The 20169-nt window shown below is 38.0% G+C and overlaps 1 protein-coding gene across 5 annotated transcripts; it reads left to right on the top strand.

The window, feature by feature from the left end:
• Positions 1 to 483: 483 nt before the first annotated feature.
• mag (myelin associated glycoprotein) lies at positions 484 to 19729 on the top strand. 5 transcript variants are annotated; one of them, XM_056757415.1, is made up of 13 exons: positions 484 to 573; positions 8656 to 8770; positions 10169 to 10260; positions 11138 to 11212; positions 11374 to 11742; positions 11859 to 12155; positions 13495 to 13752; positions 14239 to 14502; positions 14745 to 15053; positions 15130 to 15229; positions 16071 to 16173; positions 17357 to 17410; positions 17694 to 19729. In XM_056757415.1, the coding sequence occupies exons 4-13, from the start codon at positions 11164 to 11166 to the stop codon at positions 17853 to 17855; spliced, it is 1965 nt and encodes a 654-aa protein (XP_056613393.1). In that variant the 5' UTR covers positions 484 to 573; positions 8656 to 8770; positions 10169 to 10260; positions 11138 to 11163; the 3' UTR covers positions 17856 to 19729. The 5 variants fall into 5 exon arrangements, with proteins under 5 accessions (XP_056613393.1, XP_056613392.1, XP_056613395.1 ...); XM_056757414.1 differs by having other exon boundaries at positions 8656 to 8777; XM_056757416.1 differs by lacking the exon at positions 484 to 573 and adding an exon at positions 3985 to 4000 and having other exon boundaries at positions 8656 to 8777.
• Positions 19730 to 20169: the final 440 nt, after the last annotated feature.

Here is a 20169-nt window from a genome sequence, read left to right as displayed (position 1 = left end):
GTGTCTTAAAGCAGCCATTCCCTAAGATAGCCTGGCCTGTGTTTTAGAGGAACAGTGACGAGCGCTTCTTACGAAAGAGCAGATAACCTCATTGATCGGACTGACGGCTGTGAAATTAGGGGGTCTTGTAATAACATCTCAGAGTAATGAACAGTTTTGTATGTATGTTTAACACAATCACCGAGTATAGCAGTACATATCGAGCTTATTTAAACCATGAACGTAGATTTTGTGTATATTGTTGGCTAAACACAGAATTTGTGCAATATAAAACGCCAATTGTACTAAACTCTAATTTCAGTTTAAGTCTTGTGATTTACACTGCTGTGTTTAAATATTTTTTGGTTTATGAGTTAAATCAGGCTATTAATCAAATCTGGGTGTAAAAATCACAAATAATCATGTGTCAGGAGCACAAGCCACCAGATAAATAGTAAGGGGTGTTGGAGAGAGAGAGAGAGAGAGAGAGGATGGTGGGAGGGATTGAAATGCAATAGGCAAAGAGAGAGAGTGCCATCACACTTGAATTATAGTCATTCTGTTTGTCTGTTACTGCTGAAGACATCTGATAAGGTAGGTCTGATATTTTTAATCCTATTAAACCCACACATGGTAATCTAAGAAACATGCATCGAGTGATGTTTATTAAGTGACTCACATTTGAGTTTCGAGTGTCCACTTTATTTAAAGTTTTAGCAGACGTTATAATTAACTTGATTTTAACAAATATGTCTTATACATTTGACTTTCCAATATAAAATGTGGTGCGTAAATACACTAGAATGAACTTTAAAAATCAACCTATTTATGGGGTCTTGTTTATATTTGTGTATCGAATGTGATGCTGAGAGCAATGTGGGTCCAATAAAAGGTCATTTATTTTGTGCAGAAATTACATTCTCAGTATAGTTGCATCCTAAAAAGGGCATCAGGGTAATACAAGCTTCGGGTCCATGCTTGACAAAATATCTTATCTCCAGGGTAGGATTAAAACAGCCAATTCCACTCTACATAGATGGCAGCAGGCCAGTGGTCCAAAGCCCAATGTGGGGATGTATGGAAAAATTTGGGTTTGTCCACAAGCGTTTTTTTTATTTCCTGTACAACCAGCTTGGTCACTTTACATCACCTGTATATATATCTCAGCTGCCACATTTGCAATTTCTATTTTGTGCGTTTATGTTTGAATATGTTGAATAGATTACCATCAGACTGTATTTTTCATTCTTTGACAACGTAGAACAATGATAGTGTATAACAAATTTTTTGGTTGTCAAACTTAATGAAACTTGCTAATAATTAATGTGAAGAATAGCATTGCTAAAAGTTGTAAAAATGTTATAGAAATGTTATTTTACATTGAAAGTGGAACTTTCTAAAAAATATATATATTATAACCTAATGGGAATGTTAGCAAAACGTTCTTAAAACACATTTTTTTTAGCTTGGCTACTGGTATACCTTTAATAGAAGGCTTTGGAAAAATGTTTAAATACATTTTAGTGCCTCCTTACAGTAAGCACAACTTTTTTATCAATAAAAAGCATTAAGAAAAGACATGTATTATGTTAAGCCAGCCTTTACACAGCCTTTATACAATCTGGCAAGTGGCAGTTTCTAGCGCACAATATATTGTCAATGCTCCTTGTCATGATCGTCTCTGTTGATCAAAGTAACAATGTATTACTGAGACATCATTGATGTATCAGTATTTGCTATCATTGGTTGTTTTAGGTCTCTTCTGACCCTGTTTCAGACAGCAGTCATTAATAAATGTCAGAGTCACCCTGTTCCATGATTCCCCGTGCCCTATTCTCTTCCACCTATCCGCTGGACCACACACCATCTATGCAGTCAGTCTTCCCAAACACAATAGGAGGACAATGGATCCTTTTTTCCTAGAGCTGCACACCATCACCCCACACTTCATAGCAGGCCTTCAGGCACACTGACATCATGGCTCGAACCAGAGGCCTGGTGGGGCCGGGCGGTGCTTGTGCAACTGTTATAGTAGAGTGTCATAGATGTGGCTTTAGAATAAGGAAAAATCTGACTCATGTTGGTGAAAACCAACCTGGTCTGCTGGGGGGGGTGGAGGCGAAGTGGGCAGTGGTGTGTATTCTGCGTCTTACAAAATAGATGGTGCTGATTTTGGATGCTGTTTGGTGAATACAGTGTGTCTGTTGTATAGGCCCCTTTAGTTTACATCACAAACTTTCTCTTTATTGTCTACCGGGGGTCTTCAATCTCTTTTTTTGGCCTTTCGGTGCATAGAGACCTTTTATATTTAGTTATAAATTTAAAATGTATTTTTTTTACTTTTTAATTAATTGTTGAAATTTAAACCTGGGCTACAATATTATAGCCTATGTACAGTATACAATACATTGTTATGGTACATAAAAAGCCATTCAATTCATTATTGATATAGTCATAATACACTTCTTAGTTAACATTTTTTGTAACTGATGTGATGTTATTTTATCTTTAGCTGTTGAGTTTGTTAGTATGTTGAGTTTTTGTTTTAAGCATGTTTATATGATTTATATATTTTTTTGCAATTTTTTTTTAATCGAACCCCATTTCGTGCCACTGCAGTCACTTAAAGAGAGTGTTCACCCAAAAATATAAATTTTCTTATAATTTATTCACCAACATTTCGTTTAAAACCCATTTATGACTCTTTCTTCAGTGAAAAACAAACATTATGATATTTTGACAAATGTCTCAGTGGTTTTGTCTCCTTACAATGGAAGTCAATGGGGGCCAGGGTTTTTTGGTTACCAACATTCTTCGAAATATCTTCTTTTGTGTTGCGTAGAAGAAAGAAAGTCTTAAAGGTTTTGAATGACATGAGGGTTAATAAATGATGACAGAATTTTCATTTTTGGGTGGACTGTCCCTTTAACAACTGAATTTGCATCATTCATATTTGTATGTAATGTAGCAACAACGGCTTCTACTGTATCTTGCTCTCGTACCTTATTGCCCAAATGTGGCACTGTAACATCCAATGAGAGCTCACGAGAGAAAGACAGTAAGACGTAAAAAGTGAATGGCTTATTGTTACGATTTATTGGACAATTAGCTGTGCGCATCGACTTCCCTGTGTTGTGTGGTGTCAGTCTCCAGCCTGCCCGTTCTGTTCTATCCTTGGGACGGCTTAAACAATAGCCACTATGTAAGCACAACGGGCAGGGGTGTGTGCGTGTGCCGTTTGTTAGACACAAGTGTGTTTGAGACTAGCATTTACATCTATTCTGATTGACTTATTGCTCTGTTGTAAGAGGCAGTGACAACTGGAACAACATGTTTTTTTTTTAGACAATTGGACACACAATGCTGTTTACACTGTACATAATGGTTCAAAACCACTTTAGATTGTATAGGAGGCTTAAATGTTTAGTTAAGGTTAGGGAACACATATTAACACAATGTATATGTTAAATGCACTGTAATTCGCTGTGGATCAAGCGTCTGCAAAATGCAAAACCTTTAAACGGCATGAAAAACTGCTTTGCATTTGCTTTCTCGGCACGCTCCACGCGGCGCTCTAATCAAAATGAGTGCATTCCCCTCATTCCATCCACTGTAAATAATGCACATATTTGCATGTGTGGGGGCATTTTTATCAGGATGGGCCTATGAGCACCGAACGCTGCTACAGCCATGTGTGTCGGCCCTGTAGAAACAGTGCAGTGCATTGTGGGTCGAGCAGAGCGCTTTATGAACGGTCTGAGTGGATGGAACAATGCTCTCTGCTCTGAGCGTCTGACATTTCCATATAGAACGGAGGAGTTAAAAGAAGGAGAAACCACCCCACCTCCTTCTCCCCCGCCCGGGGCATGGTACAGAAAGTGGCAAAAAGGGCCCCCATCCCAGCCGTTTGCGTGCGTGAGTGTGTGCGTGTGTCCATTGTGAGTGTATGTCATACTACGGTTATCTCTGCTGATTAATGCTTTGCTTTGGTGAGGAGATACAGCGTGCAACACATTCCCTGGTGAGTCCTGGTGCGATTTAGATACTTTTAAAGGTTATCATTTACAGTTTCGCTCATTTATTGGTGAATTTCAGATTTTTAGGTTCTTGATCTGTGAAGAAAGCAGAGAAAGAAGCAAGGCTGATCTGTTGCTTCTCGGTATTTGTCGGATATTGATTGTGTTTGTTTCTCATGCTGTTTTTACTTGGAAAGTGACTTTCATTCGAGGAATAGGCTACATTATTTTAGTACAGTATGTATATTTCAATGGCATAAAACCCATGACTTGCAATGCTAAAGCTTTGTTCTACTAACTGGGATAGTTCATCAAAAAAATATATAAATAATACATACATATTTTTATGAATCAAACAGGTTCTGAATGACTTGAGAGTGAGTAGATGACAAAGGAATTTTCATTTTTGGGTAAACTTTCCCTTTAAGCAACATATCACACCTTAGGTTAGCCAAAGAGTAACATGCAATGTTGGATACGTGATCACTCTAAAATCAAGTGCATGTTTCTTTTCTGTTTAACTATTTCTATATAGTAATACTCTCGATCCTTGTTCTTATTGATGAGTCGGTTTCCTAGGTAACGGTCCTTTTGTTAAAATGACTAATAAAGCATTGTGGACTAAATGTCAAATGTGCCAATGGGTTTTTACATGACGTGTAACATGAGGCATGTGCTATAGGAAGAGCGGAGTGGGCCTGCACTTACAGAATTGGATCTGGGCCTGTCGTCTTGGTCTGAAATGTGGGCAGGAGGCTGTTGTGTAGTGAAGTAGACTACTGAGAACCATCTGCCCCTATGAGCAGTCTATATTCCAAACTGGGAAAGAAAAAAATATACTGTACTGTACATCCGTGTATGCATATGATACGTCTCATGTGGAGCAAACGGAGTCAAACCTGCTAAAACAGTTGAGAATGCTGAACAATAAAAATGATAAAGTTGGTAAAAACCTACTCTATTATAAAATATTTATCCATTCACTTAAAATGAACCCTGTGGTTCCAGTCAATCGATTCCGTTACTTTTAAAATAAATGAAATTATTTTAACAAAGCGATGGACATTTTGGCATCAAGCTGCCCTGGCAGAGCCCCGGCGTGGGCGAGCTTCTTCATGGATGTTACACATGCTCTGATCTGAGCAGTTTCAATTTTGAGAGATGTTTACAATCTGACTCATCCACCGATAACAGCTCATACGATGGGCTTGCTCATTTCTGAGCTGTTGAGCTCTGTTCGGAATATCGGCATTATTCATAAGCCCCAAGTTGTTACTCCTCGCTAAATTGAAACACCTGGAGGTGACAATGACAGTTTTATCATGTCATCTGCGTTTTGACTCATAGGCCAGCATTTGTAATCCCCCCACCAGACGTGTGCACACAACTAGGAATATGCCCTACCAAGTGCACATTCAAAAACAAGTTCTCGCTGACATGGCGTCGGAGATCAGCGCTCATCTTTAACTGCCATCTGTTCCTTTGGTATATTTAGAGGATGCCTGAGCTTGTGGACGCGGGCCACTTCACGCTGTGACCCGACCTGTTGTAAAGAACTCAACCAGCAAAGTGCACCGCCTATCTACTCAGATCATGACATGAACTCATGAAATTAAACATGTGTGTATTGTCTCCACACTAATGCGTTTTGAAAACGCACATTTTACTCTCCGTTTTGGCCTTCCGTCCACACTGAGATGGTGTTTTTGTCAAGGAAAACGGAGCTTTTTAATAACGCTCTCCAAAGTGGATGAATTCAAAAACGCAGTTTTCGTGTTGAAGTGTGGATGAGCAAAGCAGAGACGTTCAAAGATGATAACGCTTTTTTCATCATGCGACGTTGTCATGCGACGTAATGAATGAATTTGGCATTTATATAGCGCTTTTATTGTGTATTGTACACCCAAAGCGCATTACAATCATATGAGGGGGGTCTCTCCTCACCCACCACCAGTCTGCAGCATCCACTTGGATATGCGTCCTTCAGCTCCTCTTGTGTCCTCTTGTTCTCGACTCTACATCATCCGAGGCTGCCTCGCAAGATCGGTCTCCACGAGAACACAAACTTGTTCTTAAAATTGAGAAAAGTGCCAAAGCTTTTTACGTTTCACGCATGTACGGTGACGTCGGCATTTTCAGACGTTTGGATGGCCACCGTGTCGCAAACGCTTGAAAATCCTAAGTGTGGACGAAGAGCGTTTTGAAAATGAAAACTCACATTAGTGTAGTTGACAAAGCTTTAGCTTAGAGGCCACATTTACTGTAGATTTGAAACATTTGGCAGATTCGTTTGTCTTAATCAACTTGCATTTTTCATCTAGCCTACAGTGTACTTCTAAACATGGACAAAATTCACTTATATCACATTTAGAAACAATATTTGTTGTTTCAGGTCACTAGGTTGTATATTTATGACACTGTGTATTGACCAGTTCTGTAGTTGTTTCTAACGCCTACTTGAGTCCTTTCAGGTAGATATTACTCACCATCCCTCTGGTGCAAAAATAAGAGACATTACCTTTGAAGGATCGACCTTTTTCTGTGGATTACTCTTTTTCTAAAACACACATGCACAAAATATTGAGCAAAGGATGCACGTCATTAAAAAGCTTTATTTAAATGTTGCACACATTTCAGAGCGTGTCGGCATGTGATACTGTACACTTTTAATGTGTCTATTGTAGCGTGTGTGTGTGGGGTGCGTTGGCATATTGTGCGTCCTGAGTTTGCACAGGCTCCCTGTTGTCCTTTTTTCCACCCCGCCCCCTCTTCCATAAATCATGGAAGTTCCTATGGCAATTGTCCATCATTGATAGCAAAGATAATTGATTGAATGTATTCTCAACATTGAGATAACATTAAATCAATGATCTTTACTATCTGTGTTGATATTTTGACTTTGATGTTGCCATAGGGCTTTTTTACATTTACAATGGTCATTCTGGGTCATTTTGATAATGTGTCACTGTTAAAACTTTACCATGGGTTAGTAATTCATCTCGGTTGATCAGGTTTTTACAGCTTGTGACTTGAAGCGATTGCTTGTTCACTTTTTAAAATGTCACTGAATAGGTCTTGCTGTTTCTGGATGCTATACCTGAAACAAGAATTAACCTTTGACAGCTGATGTATATTCCTGTTTGACTTTTCTTAAACTTTTAAACTAAAGACTCATTTGCTAAACAACTTTTCGACAGTTTTACATTCTGCATTAAAGTCTGGATTGCATGTTTACAGGCTCCTTTACATTCTTCATCCTACACAATCTGACATGAATTCACAACCAGTGTTATGAATAGAAAAAATAAAAGTAATCCCTTACTTAAAATTTTCACGGGAAAAGTAATTAAATTACAGTAGCAAATTACTTTGTACTTTATAACTATTATGAGGGTGCTACTTTGTATGAATTTGTGTGATTTAATTTGTACTTTTAGACAATTTGCGTTCGCGTCAGTGATGTTTAGGTTTAGGGGTTGGGTTGGGTTGGGTTAGGGGAGGGGCTCCAGTATTGCTTTTTCTAATATTCATACATTTTTGTACAATACACATGGAATTCATGTGAATTCCACCTCATAAATAGCTACAACCTCTCGTGAAATTTGTTTGAAACATCACATTTCAGATGTTTGTTTTATTGGAGTTGACAATTATGATTTTAAGATTTAGATTATATTATTCAATTAAATCATGTTTATGAGTGTTGCAAGTAATGCAATTTTAGGGCAGGGCTTAATTTTATCCATCCGGAAATGATGGGGAAAAGTGGCTATTGTATAGCATAAAGGCATCAGACCACATCTTGGTCAATATTATCCAATAGCCAATGAGGGTCCAGTGACATCAACAGATAGATGTTTTAGATTAAGAAGAACTTTCTTTTTTTGAGAAACATGCAGTAGGAAAGTAAACAGTGTCCATTTTGAGTTTATATATACTGACTTTCAGGTTTGGTAGTATTTTTAAGTTTGGGTTTTTAAGTTGTTACCGTTGTTCAGAAGAGCGGTGCTTGTGCCTAGGCTGAGGGAGGCACAATTTTTGCCTATAAATGTGTAATTTCTCTTTTTGAGCAGTAACTGTCCTAATGCCAGTACAGAGAGCACCATTCTCTTTTTACTTGACAATCTATGTTGTAATAAAAGTAGTTAATTTCAATATGAAAGTAAGTGATCTGTGAAGTTTGAGTTAGATGTGTTTTTGTTCAGCTTAATTTTTCTGTCTTACTTTAAGGAACATTTACTTGTTACTTTTACAATAGCAGAATATACTTTATTCTGGTTAGTAACTTGTACTTGAATTATAGCTGCAAATATTACTTAAAAAAGGATTTTATCAAGTAAATTCCACATAAGTTATTTTTTTCAGTGTATGAAAGCCAATTCAAATCGAACATCAGACAACAACAAGACCACACTGAGCTAAAAAATCTAGCACACCAGAAAAAAAATACTTAAAACTATGAAAGACAGTCATGCCCGGACAGGCTGGCAGAAGATGAAGAAGAAATGTTAATGAAAAGAATGCCCGTGTGGGCCACGGAAAAGAATGCATGGAGAGAAATAACTGCATATTCAAGTCTACCCACGGCACACATTCGTCCAGCTTATAGCTAAAAGTCTCTATCCTATCTCACTCCCTCCTTTCTATGTCCTTTTCCCAGTCTCTGCACCTCTGAGGAAGGAAAACAAGCAGGATCTTGAAGAACAAGGAGCAGAAAACCAGCAGAGGAACGGTTCCTTCACTTCAGAAGAACCCAAGACTGCAATCTGGATCTGGTATGAGGCAAGTGCTCTGGATGAGCGGGACCTATTTGTGGAGTATGAATGGTTTGTTTGTTGTTTTGGCTGGCGGATTGCTTCATCCTTCTATTGCTAGTGCCAGGGTTTCTAGCTCCAAATAACAGCGGTTAACTACCTCGTAGCACTCATGTGATGGGCATATAAATGAGTTGTGTCTTACTGGAACAGCTGGTGTGAATATAATCACTCCATAATAATTAATGAGGAAAAAATTGGGGATGTTTGTTTGATGAAGCATTTCCTTATGGGTTGTATTGTTGCTGTGTTTTTAAATGAGTCACAATAGCGATTGAGCATACAAATTATAAATGGTGTTGTTATCTTTAAAATGTTTTCTACGTGTGTGGCATTTATTATTTTTTCATTAGCTTGAAAAATAGTTTTACTGAGTCCCCAAAAATAATGTGGGAAGCTTAACTATACAGTTTATTCTGAATGATGCATTATACAGATTATGTAGCCTAGAAAATATTAAAACCAAGTGCATCTACATGATTGACCAGTCCCTTAAACTTTAACAATTATTCCAAAGTCAAGTTTTTCGGTGAAACATGGGAAGATATTTAAAAAAAATGTGGTTTTGGGTCCATGCAATGGAAGTCAATGGGGGCCAATATTGTTTGGTTATCAACGCTCTTCAAAATATCTTCTTTTGTATTCTGTAGAAAAAAGAAAATCATACAGATGACATGAGGGGCGAAGAATTTTTCCTTTATTGGGCTGAACTATTCCTTTTAAGGTTGTCCTTATGTTATATTTATGCCACTAGGTAAATACAATAGCATACATCTATACCATAGCAATCACGCATTTTAGAAGTATGTCCCAGATGTCCGAATACTTTTCGAGGCCACTGTTTATATTGCCACCTGAAAGTGTGCCTATACAAACCCCTGTTAGGCCACTGCAATCTCTGAAAGTTTATCATTATAATAATTGCGTCAAAGATATCATGGGACTCTTTTATTATAATAATCATAGAGATTAAGAAAGATCCATTGATCAGCCACCATCTGTACTCCCCTTCTGCTCTGAAATACATGCGTGTGCGTGTAAAATGCGCGCACTCACACACACACACACACACAAACACACACAACTGACACGCTAGTGGAGTCCGTGAATAGAGTCAACAGAGGCAGCTGGGTGATGCCGTCTGACTGTGGATGATGTGTCATATTATGAACAGTGCTGCCTATATGCATGCCAAAGACGCAAGGGCTGACGTCGTACACTCATAATGAGCAATTCTCTCCCACACACTGCAGCCCTGTATGGTGCGCTCGAGAGCACGCGTGGAGCGCTCATCTGTGTGGGATAGGAGAGCTAATGTTGTTTCTTGATAATGATGTCATGTTTCTCTGTTGTTTTTAGACAAATCAGAAGGGACGCTGAGTTGAAGTGCTGGAAGAGAGCGTCCCCTTGCTTGTGAGGGAAGAACAGAAGTGCCCATATTGTTGGAGAGGGTAAAACAGCTGATCGTGGTTACTAGAAATGAAACAATTGCATTTAAAGAAATTAACCCTTGTGTTTTGTTTGGGTCTGTGAGACCTGTTTTTCAACCTCAACGATTTAGATGTCTTCAAAATAATATAAGTGAAAAACATAATCGGTTTGTCTTTTTTATCCTTTTATATAAAAATAATAAGCACCTTTGGTCAATATGATTTTTCCAGAATTAAGTGATTTGTTATATGTTGTCTGTGTTGTTAAAGAACACATCTGTAATGTATTTTTACATCATTTTTATGGCCGAATGGATAAAAACGGAGTGTGTTCTAGTGTGTTCACTAGACTCATGAAAATTATTAAAAAAGGGTTTTTGGGGTGATTTATGTTCTTGACCGGTTTTGTACTCAACATTAACTACTGCTACATTTAATGTACACGTAAGAGTACAATTTTATACACTTAAATAGTACACTTACAAGTAAACTAATACTTCACACAAAATCTGTAAAGATATGGCACGATATACTGTATTAATATGAAGGATTTATCTATTTGATTTTTTTCACCTATTTCACCTGAATTTTTTCTTTTTGGACTGCATAGCTTTGTATTTTAGCATTGGTGGAAAAGTCTGTAAAATTAACGGATAATGTACTGGCAGGAAAATGACCTGTATATTTTACATAATTTTATACAGTGTAGTCCATAAGGTATGCTATAATATATACGTAAACGTAATAAAATGTATATTAATTCAAATGAAGTATAATTTTTTGTGTAAAGGACCATAAGAAACGTTATATAAAACACTGATCAAAACACTGCCTAGAGATTATTCAAAAATATGTATTTCAAGGAAAGCCACATGTTTTTTTTTTACTTTTTTAACAGACGTCTATGGTCCAGAGATTCAGACCATGAAGGGCTTGGAGCTGTTGTTGTTGCCTCTTCTGTTTATTCTGAAAGGTAAAAAATCTCTGACTTTGCTACTAGCAGTGCGTGACTCTTCCCTCACAAGTGTTGTCCCTGTATCCCGGTTACCATGCTGAAATAGAAATACTAGTTCTCGAAAACAAAAAATTAAAATGAACTTTATATTGCGATATATCCGATATTTCTCTTAACAGATGTAAGTGCTCAGTGGAATGTGTGGATGCCAAGAGACATTTCAGCCATGACAAACTCCTGTGTGGTTATACCCTGCTCATTCACTTACCCCCCTGGTGTCAGGCCTTACAGGGGAGTGCATGGGATCTGGTACTTTGGCCAGCCTTTCCCCCAGCTTTTCCCCCCAGTGGTGTTTAAGTCCCGCACAGATATAGTTCACGAAAGTTACAACGGACGGACCAAGCTTTTGGGTGACCTGACACAGAAGAACTGCACACTGCTGATAAAAAACGTTGGAGCAGAACATTCCGGGAGGTATTACTTTCGTGCAGACCTGGGCGGAGCAAACATCTACACTTATCCTGACTTCACACATCTCCAGGTGTTAGGTAACCAAGAAGTTTGATTCATTCAGTGTTAAATGTTAACAATAAAACAGCACTGCTGTATGTCTTCTTGTCATTTTGACTTCATGTTTACTTTAACATACCCATCCATACCCTAGACCAGCCAAACATCGATGTTCCAGAAGAGATCTTCAGCGACCAGAGTCTGGACTTGACCTGCTACGTCCCAGACAACTGTCCAGACATGATCCCAGAGATCCACTGGATGTACACAGACTACCTGCCTGATCCCTTTTTCACCCCGGATGGTATCGCAGAAAGCATCAGCCCTGTACACTCCATCACCCTCACTTTTACACCCAGGCCCATGCACAATGGTCAGCAGCTGGGCTGTCGGGTCCACTACCCAAATACTACCTTTGTCTACGAACGCCTCATATCACTAGATGTCAAGTGTGAGTTTCACCAAAAGATGCATTCTTTTATACAAAACTCAAGTTGTTTAGCCTTCAAGTGGAGTCGGAAATATCGTAATTATGAGTTCCAAGCATGGGTGTATGACAAAACAGAGTGATATGTAGGCCAAGTTGTTGCCTGTGAGCAAGAATGGTGTGTGTTGATTTTAGACATGAGGGAAAGCAAGTCTGTCAATGGTAGTACTTTTTTATCCAAGTTATTTCAGTTTTGTGTGCTGTATTTCCATCATTGGATCATTGTGCGATTTATGGAATAGCTATGTTATAAACAAAAGATAAAATATTTTTTGCAAGAAAATGTAGACAGCAATGACGTACTAATAAAAATAATTCATTTTTGTTACTTTCACAATCGTTTTGTTAGGTTTAAGCTACTTCCGTGATATTTTTACATGTCCTTATAAAGACTCGGAAGTATCCGTTTTCAAGGTGCGCTTGATTAATTATTCAAGAGCCATGTATGCTACCATTGAACAAACAAACTTTTAACCTCTGAAAAAAAACACTTTTCTACATACATTACCTCGGTATGAAAATAAAAATGTTAGTAATGACAAACACATTTATTTCTTTAACTTCAGAGTTTTGAGCTTAGAGCGAGAGTTTTCAATTAGTTTCTCAAGAGTCACACTCATGTTCTAACTTACACTTGATGCGCATGATTGCACAGACGTCACGATTGTTAAAGGTTATTCACCCAAAAACTCCAATAAGCTCTTTATTTACTCACCCCCAGGTCATCCGAGATGAAGGTGACATTTTTTCTTGAGTAGAACCATAAAGAAGATTATTTGGCGAATCTGCAGCCCTCTTTGCTTCATATAATTGGAGTCTATGGGGTCCACCTGTCTAAGAGTTCCTAAAGCACATAATTCCAAAAAAGCGACTGTCACTCAACACTCCCTTTCTGCAGGTGGCGCTAAACACACCAAATGCTGGCATGCCATCTGCCACCAAATACTACAAGAAGAAGATCACGATTGGTACGTGTGCAGAGGCTGCACAGTATGACTAATATTATTAAAAATGACGTTCAGTTTTATGAAAATATCGAACGATTCGCTTCACAATACGTCAACATTTCACCAGGAGGCGTTCTTTTGGAATTATGTGCTTTAGGAACTATAAGACAGGTGGACCCCATAGACTCCCATTATATGAAGCAAAGAGGACTGCCAATTTACCGAAGAAGATTTTGGGTGAACTATCCCTTTAAGGCGCACGTCATACTGCACAAAATGAATTGAAATAACCGATTTATAAATTAGTTTGTAATCTTCACAGAGTAATGGAAGTGTTTATTGATGTTTTCACGTAGACGCCCCCCGAACGGTCTGGGTTAATGTGTCTCAAGAGCAGATGGAGGGAAGCTCTGTGGTTCTGCACTGTGATGTGGACAGTAATCCAATTCCCACGATAACATGGTTCTTTGGAAATAAAGAGCTGACGTCGGTTATTGCATCCAATGCTTCACTGTTTCTGGAGAATCTCGCTCCTGAAGATCAAGGCATCTACACATGCGCTGGTGATAACGGCATTGGGATTATGAACACATCCATGTATCTGGCCGTAAACTGTGAGTAGAAGTCCATAGGTTATGTGGGTGTCACGTGAATTTATTTTTAGGAAGAAGTGTACTGCACAATAAATTTGTGCAACCTGACAATCGTATTTGTAGTGCATTTTTTTTTTTTGACTGGACAGGTTTATAGGCTTTAAAATGCGAAATAGTTCTATCTCCTTGATGAAACCAAAAGATAAATATATATATATATATTAAGTATTATATATTCAATTTAAATAGTTTATAATATGCAGTATGTCTTGTTCCTGTTGCATGCTGGAAAACAGATAGCAGTTTGTTATGTGAACACGTTCACCAGACAGAGCATCAACAGTAGGCCTTTTTTTCTAAAGAGAGAACATGAGAAAAAATATTTTTAAGAAAAGTATGAGCTATACTGCTAAAATGAACACGTAAATGTATGTGAAAAAACGAAGGAATGCAAAAAATGTCAAAAGTTTTTAAACCACAATCTTCTTTATTTCCTCTCTTTGTAAGATCCTCCACGGGAGCCATGGATCAACGAATCCATCACAGTGTTGGAGGGATCTTCCTTTAGCCTGCAATGCATCAGTAAGGCTAACCCAACGCCCACGCTGACCTGGCTGAAGAATGGAGAGCTGGTGGGCACCATAACAGCACAGGAGGAGGGGTCTACACTGGAGATCCATGAGATCGAGCCGCAAGCCGACGGAGTTTACCGCTGCCTAGCTGAGAATGAACACGGCCGAGCGAGCAGCTCGCTTAACGTTACTGTAGAATGTAAGTCACTGTAAGACACGACGTGAACGCTTTAAGAGCCAGATATTCCTTGCTGAAAAGACAAATTTTAATTTCAACTAACATGCACAACATTAGTTTATAATACTAAACATGTTCTGTATGTACAGTACAACTTTTGGAATACAGTAGCCAAACAAGGTTAAACTATTTGTGAAAACAATCTCATCACTACTTTTATATGGAATATAGTAATTTTTCAACTATTTCTGTTGTTTCTCCAGTTGCCCCGGTCCTCCTCCAGGACTCCAAGTGCACTATAGTTCGTGAGGGCGTTCAGTGCATATGCATCGCCTCTGGAAACCCAGAGCCTACTATTGAATTCTTTCTGCCTGACCTTAATATCACCATCAACGGGTCCAACAATCGCTTCCAATTCTTCGCACAGTCAGACCACTACACTACCACAGGCATCATCAAGCTGCGGGACAAAGGCGAACGGGGGAACAACGGTGACACGGCCGTCCACGTGCACTGCAGCATCAGCAACATTTACGGATCTGACAGCTTCCGCTTGGAACTGCAGCAGGAAAGTGAGTCGATCATTTGCAGAAATTGTTGAAAAACATGTGACAAAATAACAGCGAAATACTTTTTACACTGTTTCAGAAAAATACATTATGGCAGTCATAGTGGGGACTATTGGAGGAGTGGCGGTCATCGCCTTCATCATCGCGGCTGTGAGATACGTGGGCCATAACAATAAAAAGTGAGTATCTTTCAGAAAGAAGAGAAAAAAGGAAAAAAAGACGTTTTGGTGAACACGGAGTGCGGAGGTTGTATATATTAAAACTCCTAAGCCTAGTCATCCATTTTCAGTTTTGTTTTAGTTTGTTTGTGTTTTGGCATTTGGTTTTCAAGTCATAACCCACTCACAGATGATCCAATCTGATTGCTTGGTGCGATGGTGACCGTGCAGTGAGTGAAACTGCAGACTAACAGAACCATTGCCGGTTCAATTGCCCCTCCATTGCTTTTAGCCTCAAAACCCCTGAGCTCTGCAGCAGCTACCGTCCACTTCTACTATCTAATTTTGCCACCAAAAATAACACGAACGAAACAAAAACAGCCCCAAACATGACACTGTGGCACAAAGGCCTTTTTATTTAAGGGGGAAAATGTACCCCTTGTGTCAAAATGGATGCCCAGGCTTAAAGGAATCATTGGCATGAAAATGAAAGTTCTGTCATACTCACCGTCATGTCATCCCAACTTCAATCATTTTCTTTTCTTCTGTGGAACACGAACAAGGATATTGCTGTGCCTGTAAGCTGCATAAAACAGACATCTGGTGAAATTTCACGACATTTATTCTTACACATCAAGCTCAATTGGAGCTCAATAGCCCCATTCATATCCACAAGAGCAGCTAAGACGGAATGTCCTTGTCGGTTTGTACCGGTTTGGAATGACATGACACGACGAGTGCACGATGACAAAACTTTTGATTTTGTGTGAAGGGCTCCTTTAAAGTAATGCCGCGAGTCAGCTAGTTTGTAGTATCGTTGCGTGCGAGACGGAGTCTGATCCTCTGACTCCACCCTCCCCAGAGAGAATGGTAACCCTGGGCAGGACGTGGGATCTAAACTGGAGAATCCCGCAATGTTCTACAGCGCAGTCAAGAAGGACAAACAGAGTCTGAGGAAAAAAGTGGTGAGATATTACCATGATGAATAAGAAATGACTTAACACAGTATTTACCTGCACAGTGATAATACCATAGAGATTGAAAGCGAGCAATAAATCTAAACAACAGTCTGTGGTCTTTTTTTCTGTGGCGTATGTGTGGCAAATGATGATATGTACTGGCCCTTCTCTTGTTGTGTGTAGCGTTCCACACTAAGCATTAAACGTTTTGTAACAATGAAACATAGTAAAAATAATTGCTGACATATGACTAGTATTGTTTAACTGCAAAAACATATTTATATATTTTCTTACTTTTTTTGTCTTGTTTTCAAATTTAGTTATATAAACATCTTTAAAACGAGACTTATATTTTCTTAAAAAGCAAAATGACACTATTTTTTGTTTCGCTGTTAAAGAAAACTGTTGTGAAACTTTTGCTTGAAACAATAATCTTGTATTCGGTTAAATCAAGATGTAGATGCTTGCGTCATTTTGCTTCTTAAGTGAATATATCCTGTTTTCGAGTGTTTTGATGATTTGAAAACAAAACAAAAACAAGGTTTTGTGCCGTATTAAACGTGACATGAAGAGTGAAACAATTTACTGATATTTTAATTAATTTACTTTACCATTTACTAATACGCACTCCTGACAAAATGTTGAACAATGGCTGTGTTTGGAATGGGATACTTCCTTACCTTTCTTACGTCTGAATACTGTGTATACATACAACATTATGCATAACAATTCTTACAATAAATCTTTTTTATAGTAAATGATACTTTAGTAAAATTTTTATTGTAATTGAATGTTAAGCAACTGTAGCGTGCTACGTTGTAATCACGTGACCTCATCCAATTGTGTATTTCTAATCACTTATGTGTAAAAAATTGTCAAGAATCCTTGTAAAATAAGAGATCATAACTAAAACTTCAGTGTATTTTATCACGATAACAATATAACACAGCAGGTAATATAAACGCATTACATTATGGGATACAGTATTCTGTGAAGTGCGATTTCCCAAATGTCACAGTATGTAAAGTTGTATAAACAGTATGCTATTCCAAACGGCCATCATTTTAATGCTAAGTGTGCATGGTGCGTCACAACAGAGAGTCCCAGCGTAGCCTTTGCTTACACCACTATTCTCTCCTCTTTCATTGCTTCTCTGCATTCTCTGTCTGTTTCTCTTCCCCTAACGTAGCTTAAGACTGAGCTCCTGGGCTCAAAGTTTAACTCCATCCTAGAGGAAGGCACGGTAAGACATTTTAGATGGGCATGTAAACAAATGGGTGGAGGTGAAATAAAATACGCAACAACAATATGGTGAAAATTGGGCAAAAAACATCCAACAGCTCATATAGCTTTGAATTTTTTAATACGGCTTTTCTACTGCTGCTTTAAAGCTAACAGTTCATTCTGTTCAGTAGCTAATAGCTAACTTTCTGCTTTTGATATAGTCTTCTACAGGACTTTTATTTTGACATTAATGGGATATTCCAGCTGTTTGCATAAGTATCCTCCTGGCTTTTTCTTAACAGGGAGACGACAGTGATTACCAATCTGTTGGCCCGATTGGAGGCATGGAGAGGCAAGAGCTGAATTACGCCGCCATTGAATTTCTTCACGGTCGACACCGGGAGGGAGGCTTCAGGAGGGCTGACGGTGACGGCAGTGACTACACTGAGATTAAGACTAAATGAACCGCGATTCTTCCCTGATGCCTCGACCAAACGGGACACAGTGGCCACTAGGGCCCAATCATTGGACACATCCATTAAGACGTTCATACGAAAATAACATTCAGTTATCATTGACTCATTGTCACATCTTTGAGTTTCTTTCTAGTCTGTAGAACACTAAAGTAGTCATAGTTGAGTTTACGTAATGCATTTTTCAATACAAATGGCTCTTACAAATGACCGCGGCTCTTAAAGGGCACCAGGACTAAAATAAAGAAAGTTTTGTCTACGAAAGACTTTAAGTACGGAGAAGTTTTCAAAAAGTAAATGATGACAGAATTCTCTTATAATTTTGAATGGCATTTTCTTTTAGAGAAAGCTACATTTTAGGTTTTTCCGCTGTAACCATACCAGAAATAATTGTTCTTGGAAAGAGAGCATTGAATTCAACTACTGCATCTCACGAAACAAGCAAGGTCTTGTTTCTCAAACGTTTCGAGCTTCTCCAGAACACAAAGTTTGGGAATTGGTATGGTTTGCAGGGGAGTCTTTGAACCTAGTGGTCTTTTTCACTGTGTCCGCTGTAAGTCGATGCATCAGGGAACGAGGTACCACGTGGGCCTCGATCTCAAAGCACTATACCCATCTCTGGGTTTGTTTGGGGGGGAATAACACTCTCTCGAATGCAACAGTTGATCTTTTGTCTACACACAAAATATTTGTCTGCAGATACTTATATCCAGAAGAGCTTGTTAAAGGAATAGTTCACCAGAAATAAGTTCAGTCACTATTTATTCACCCCCCAACACAGAAAAATAAAGGTTTGCAATGACTTGAGGGTGAAGAAATAATGACGGGTTTTTGGGGTGAACTGTCACTTTTGTTGGATTTCAGTGTAAGCTTAAATTAATACCTTTTTTATTATATCTTTATTTGTTTACGTTTATAAATGAAAACAGACCAGTAACTCGATTCAAAACTGGTTTATTGAACGGTTGCTGGATTCCCCCTCCTTAAAGAAAACTTTTACTCTTCTGTTTATTCATATTTGTAAGTTTTTTTAATTCCTTTATTTATTTGAATTCCTGTTCTGAATACAAAGAGGAATAAAATGACTCTCTTAACAGCTCTGAACACACTGCAATGCAGTTAAGCTGAGAATATATATAAGAAATCATACAGAATATTGAAAACACTGCAAGATTGATGGATCACTGGAGCAGTTATCCTTTAAAAAACAGAAAATTGGCCAAAAAATCCTTTGCATAGCAGAACGAAACGTAGGAAGATGAGACTAGCCAAGGTGCTTAAAATAACTGTCATGTTTTATGTAATCCTCCGGTATGGGTTGTGTCAGTTTACTTAGATGGTCCGTGTATGCGATCCGCCCTTGAAATACAATTTTAACTAACAGATTAATGAGTAATTGTATTAAATAAATCTTACATTCAAACAGGCACTTTGATGGGATACCAGTGTATGTAAATACATGATATATAGTTCTGTATTGTGAACCTCTGACTGCACAACAGGAACATACATTGTACTACAATGGTGTATATTTTGCAGAAAATCGAACACAATGTGACATGATATGTGCATATACAATTAACTGAAGATATATAGCCTACACAAATGTTTTACCAGTTATTTATTTGTTAGCGAAGATTCGGAAGTCAAACCTAATTTTTCACTTTGAGTGTTGTAGAGGATATTTGTATGTATCTGACTGTGTGATGGCAATAATATCGATCAAAATAATGTTGTTTTCTCATTGACATAATAATGCAGAAATGAATACATTTTTATTTAAATAAGCTTTGTTCATTCATATTAATTTGTAATTTGATGTTCTTTGCTCTCTTTTTTGGTTAATAAAAGTCTCCAGTCTCAAATTGATTGCGTTCTTTTAAAAGAGTTTTATTATATAATTTCTATGTTTGTTTTGTTTCAGCATTGGGTCAAAAATGGACCAATTTAACAGTTGGGTGTGTCCATTTTTGACTCAAGGCTGGTTGAAGTACCCCAAACTTTTTACAGGGGAACATTGCTTTATTCACATAAAAAATGTCAAATAAACTGGAAATTTTTATCACCTTTCACAAATATCCTGATCATAACTGTGGTTTATGTATTTGTAAACTGAAAGAGTAAATATTGTGCTTCTGAATAATCTGTAAAAAAAAAGTTGGTTAGAAAATTATTATCAATTTAGTTAGCTGGATGAAAATGTTTCTTGACTATACAAATATGAAAATTATCCACTATTAAAGGTCCAGTGTATGAAATTTAACAGCATAGGAGTGAGGTTGCAAACTAAACTAAACTAAATAAA

Source organism: Triplophysa dalaica, chromosome 9, assembly GCF_015846415.1.
Source record: "Triplophysa dalaica isolate WHDGS20190420 chromosome 9, ASM1584641v1, whole genome shotgun sequence".
In the NCBI taxonomy this organism is placed as follows: Eukaryota; Metazoa; Chordata; class Actinopteri; order Cypriniformes; family Nemacheilidae; genus Triplophysa; species Triplophysa dalaica.
The sequence above is the reverse complement of the archived record's forward strand: the minus strand, read 5'-3'. Positions and strand labels throughout refer to the sequence as shown.

Excerpts from the sequence above, each read along its gene's own strand:
- mag (XM_056757415.1), top strand. The coding sequence starts at position 11,164 with ATGAAGGGCTTGGAGCTGTTGTTGTTGCCTCTTCTGTTTATTCTGAAA. Across the intron at positions 15,054-15,129 it reads CTTGGAACTGCAGCAGGAAA|AAAAATACATTATGGCAGTC; the intron begins GTGAGTCGATCA and ends ACACTGTTTCAG. Across the intron at positions 16,174-17,356 it reads AGAGTCTGAGGAAAAAAGTG|CTTAAGACTGAGCTCCTGGG; the intron begins GTGAGATATTAC and ends CCCCTAACGTAG.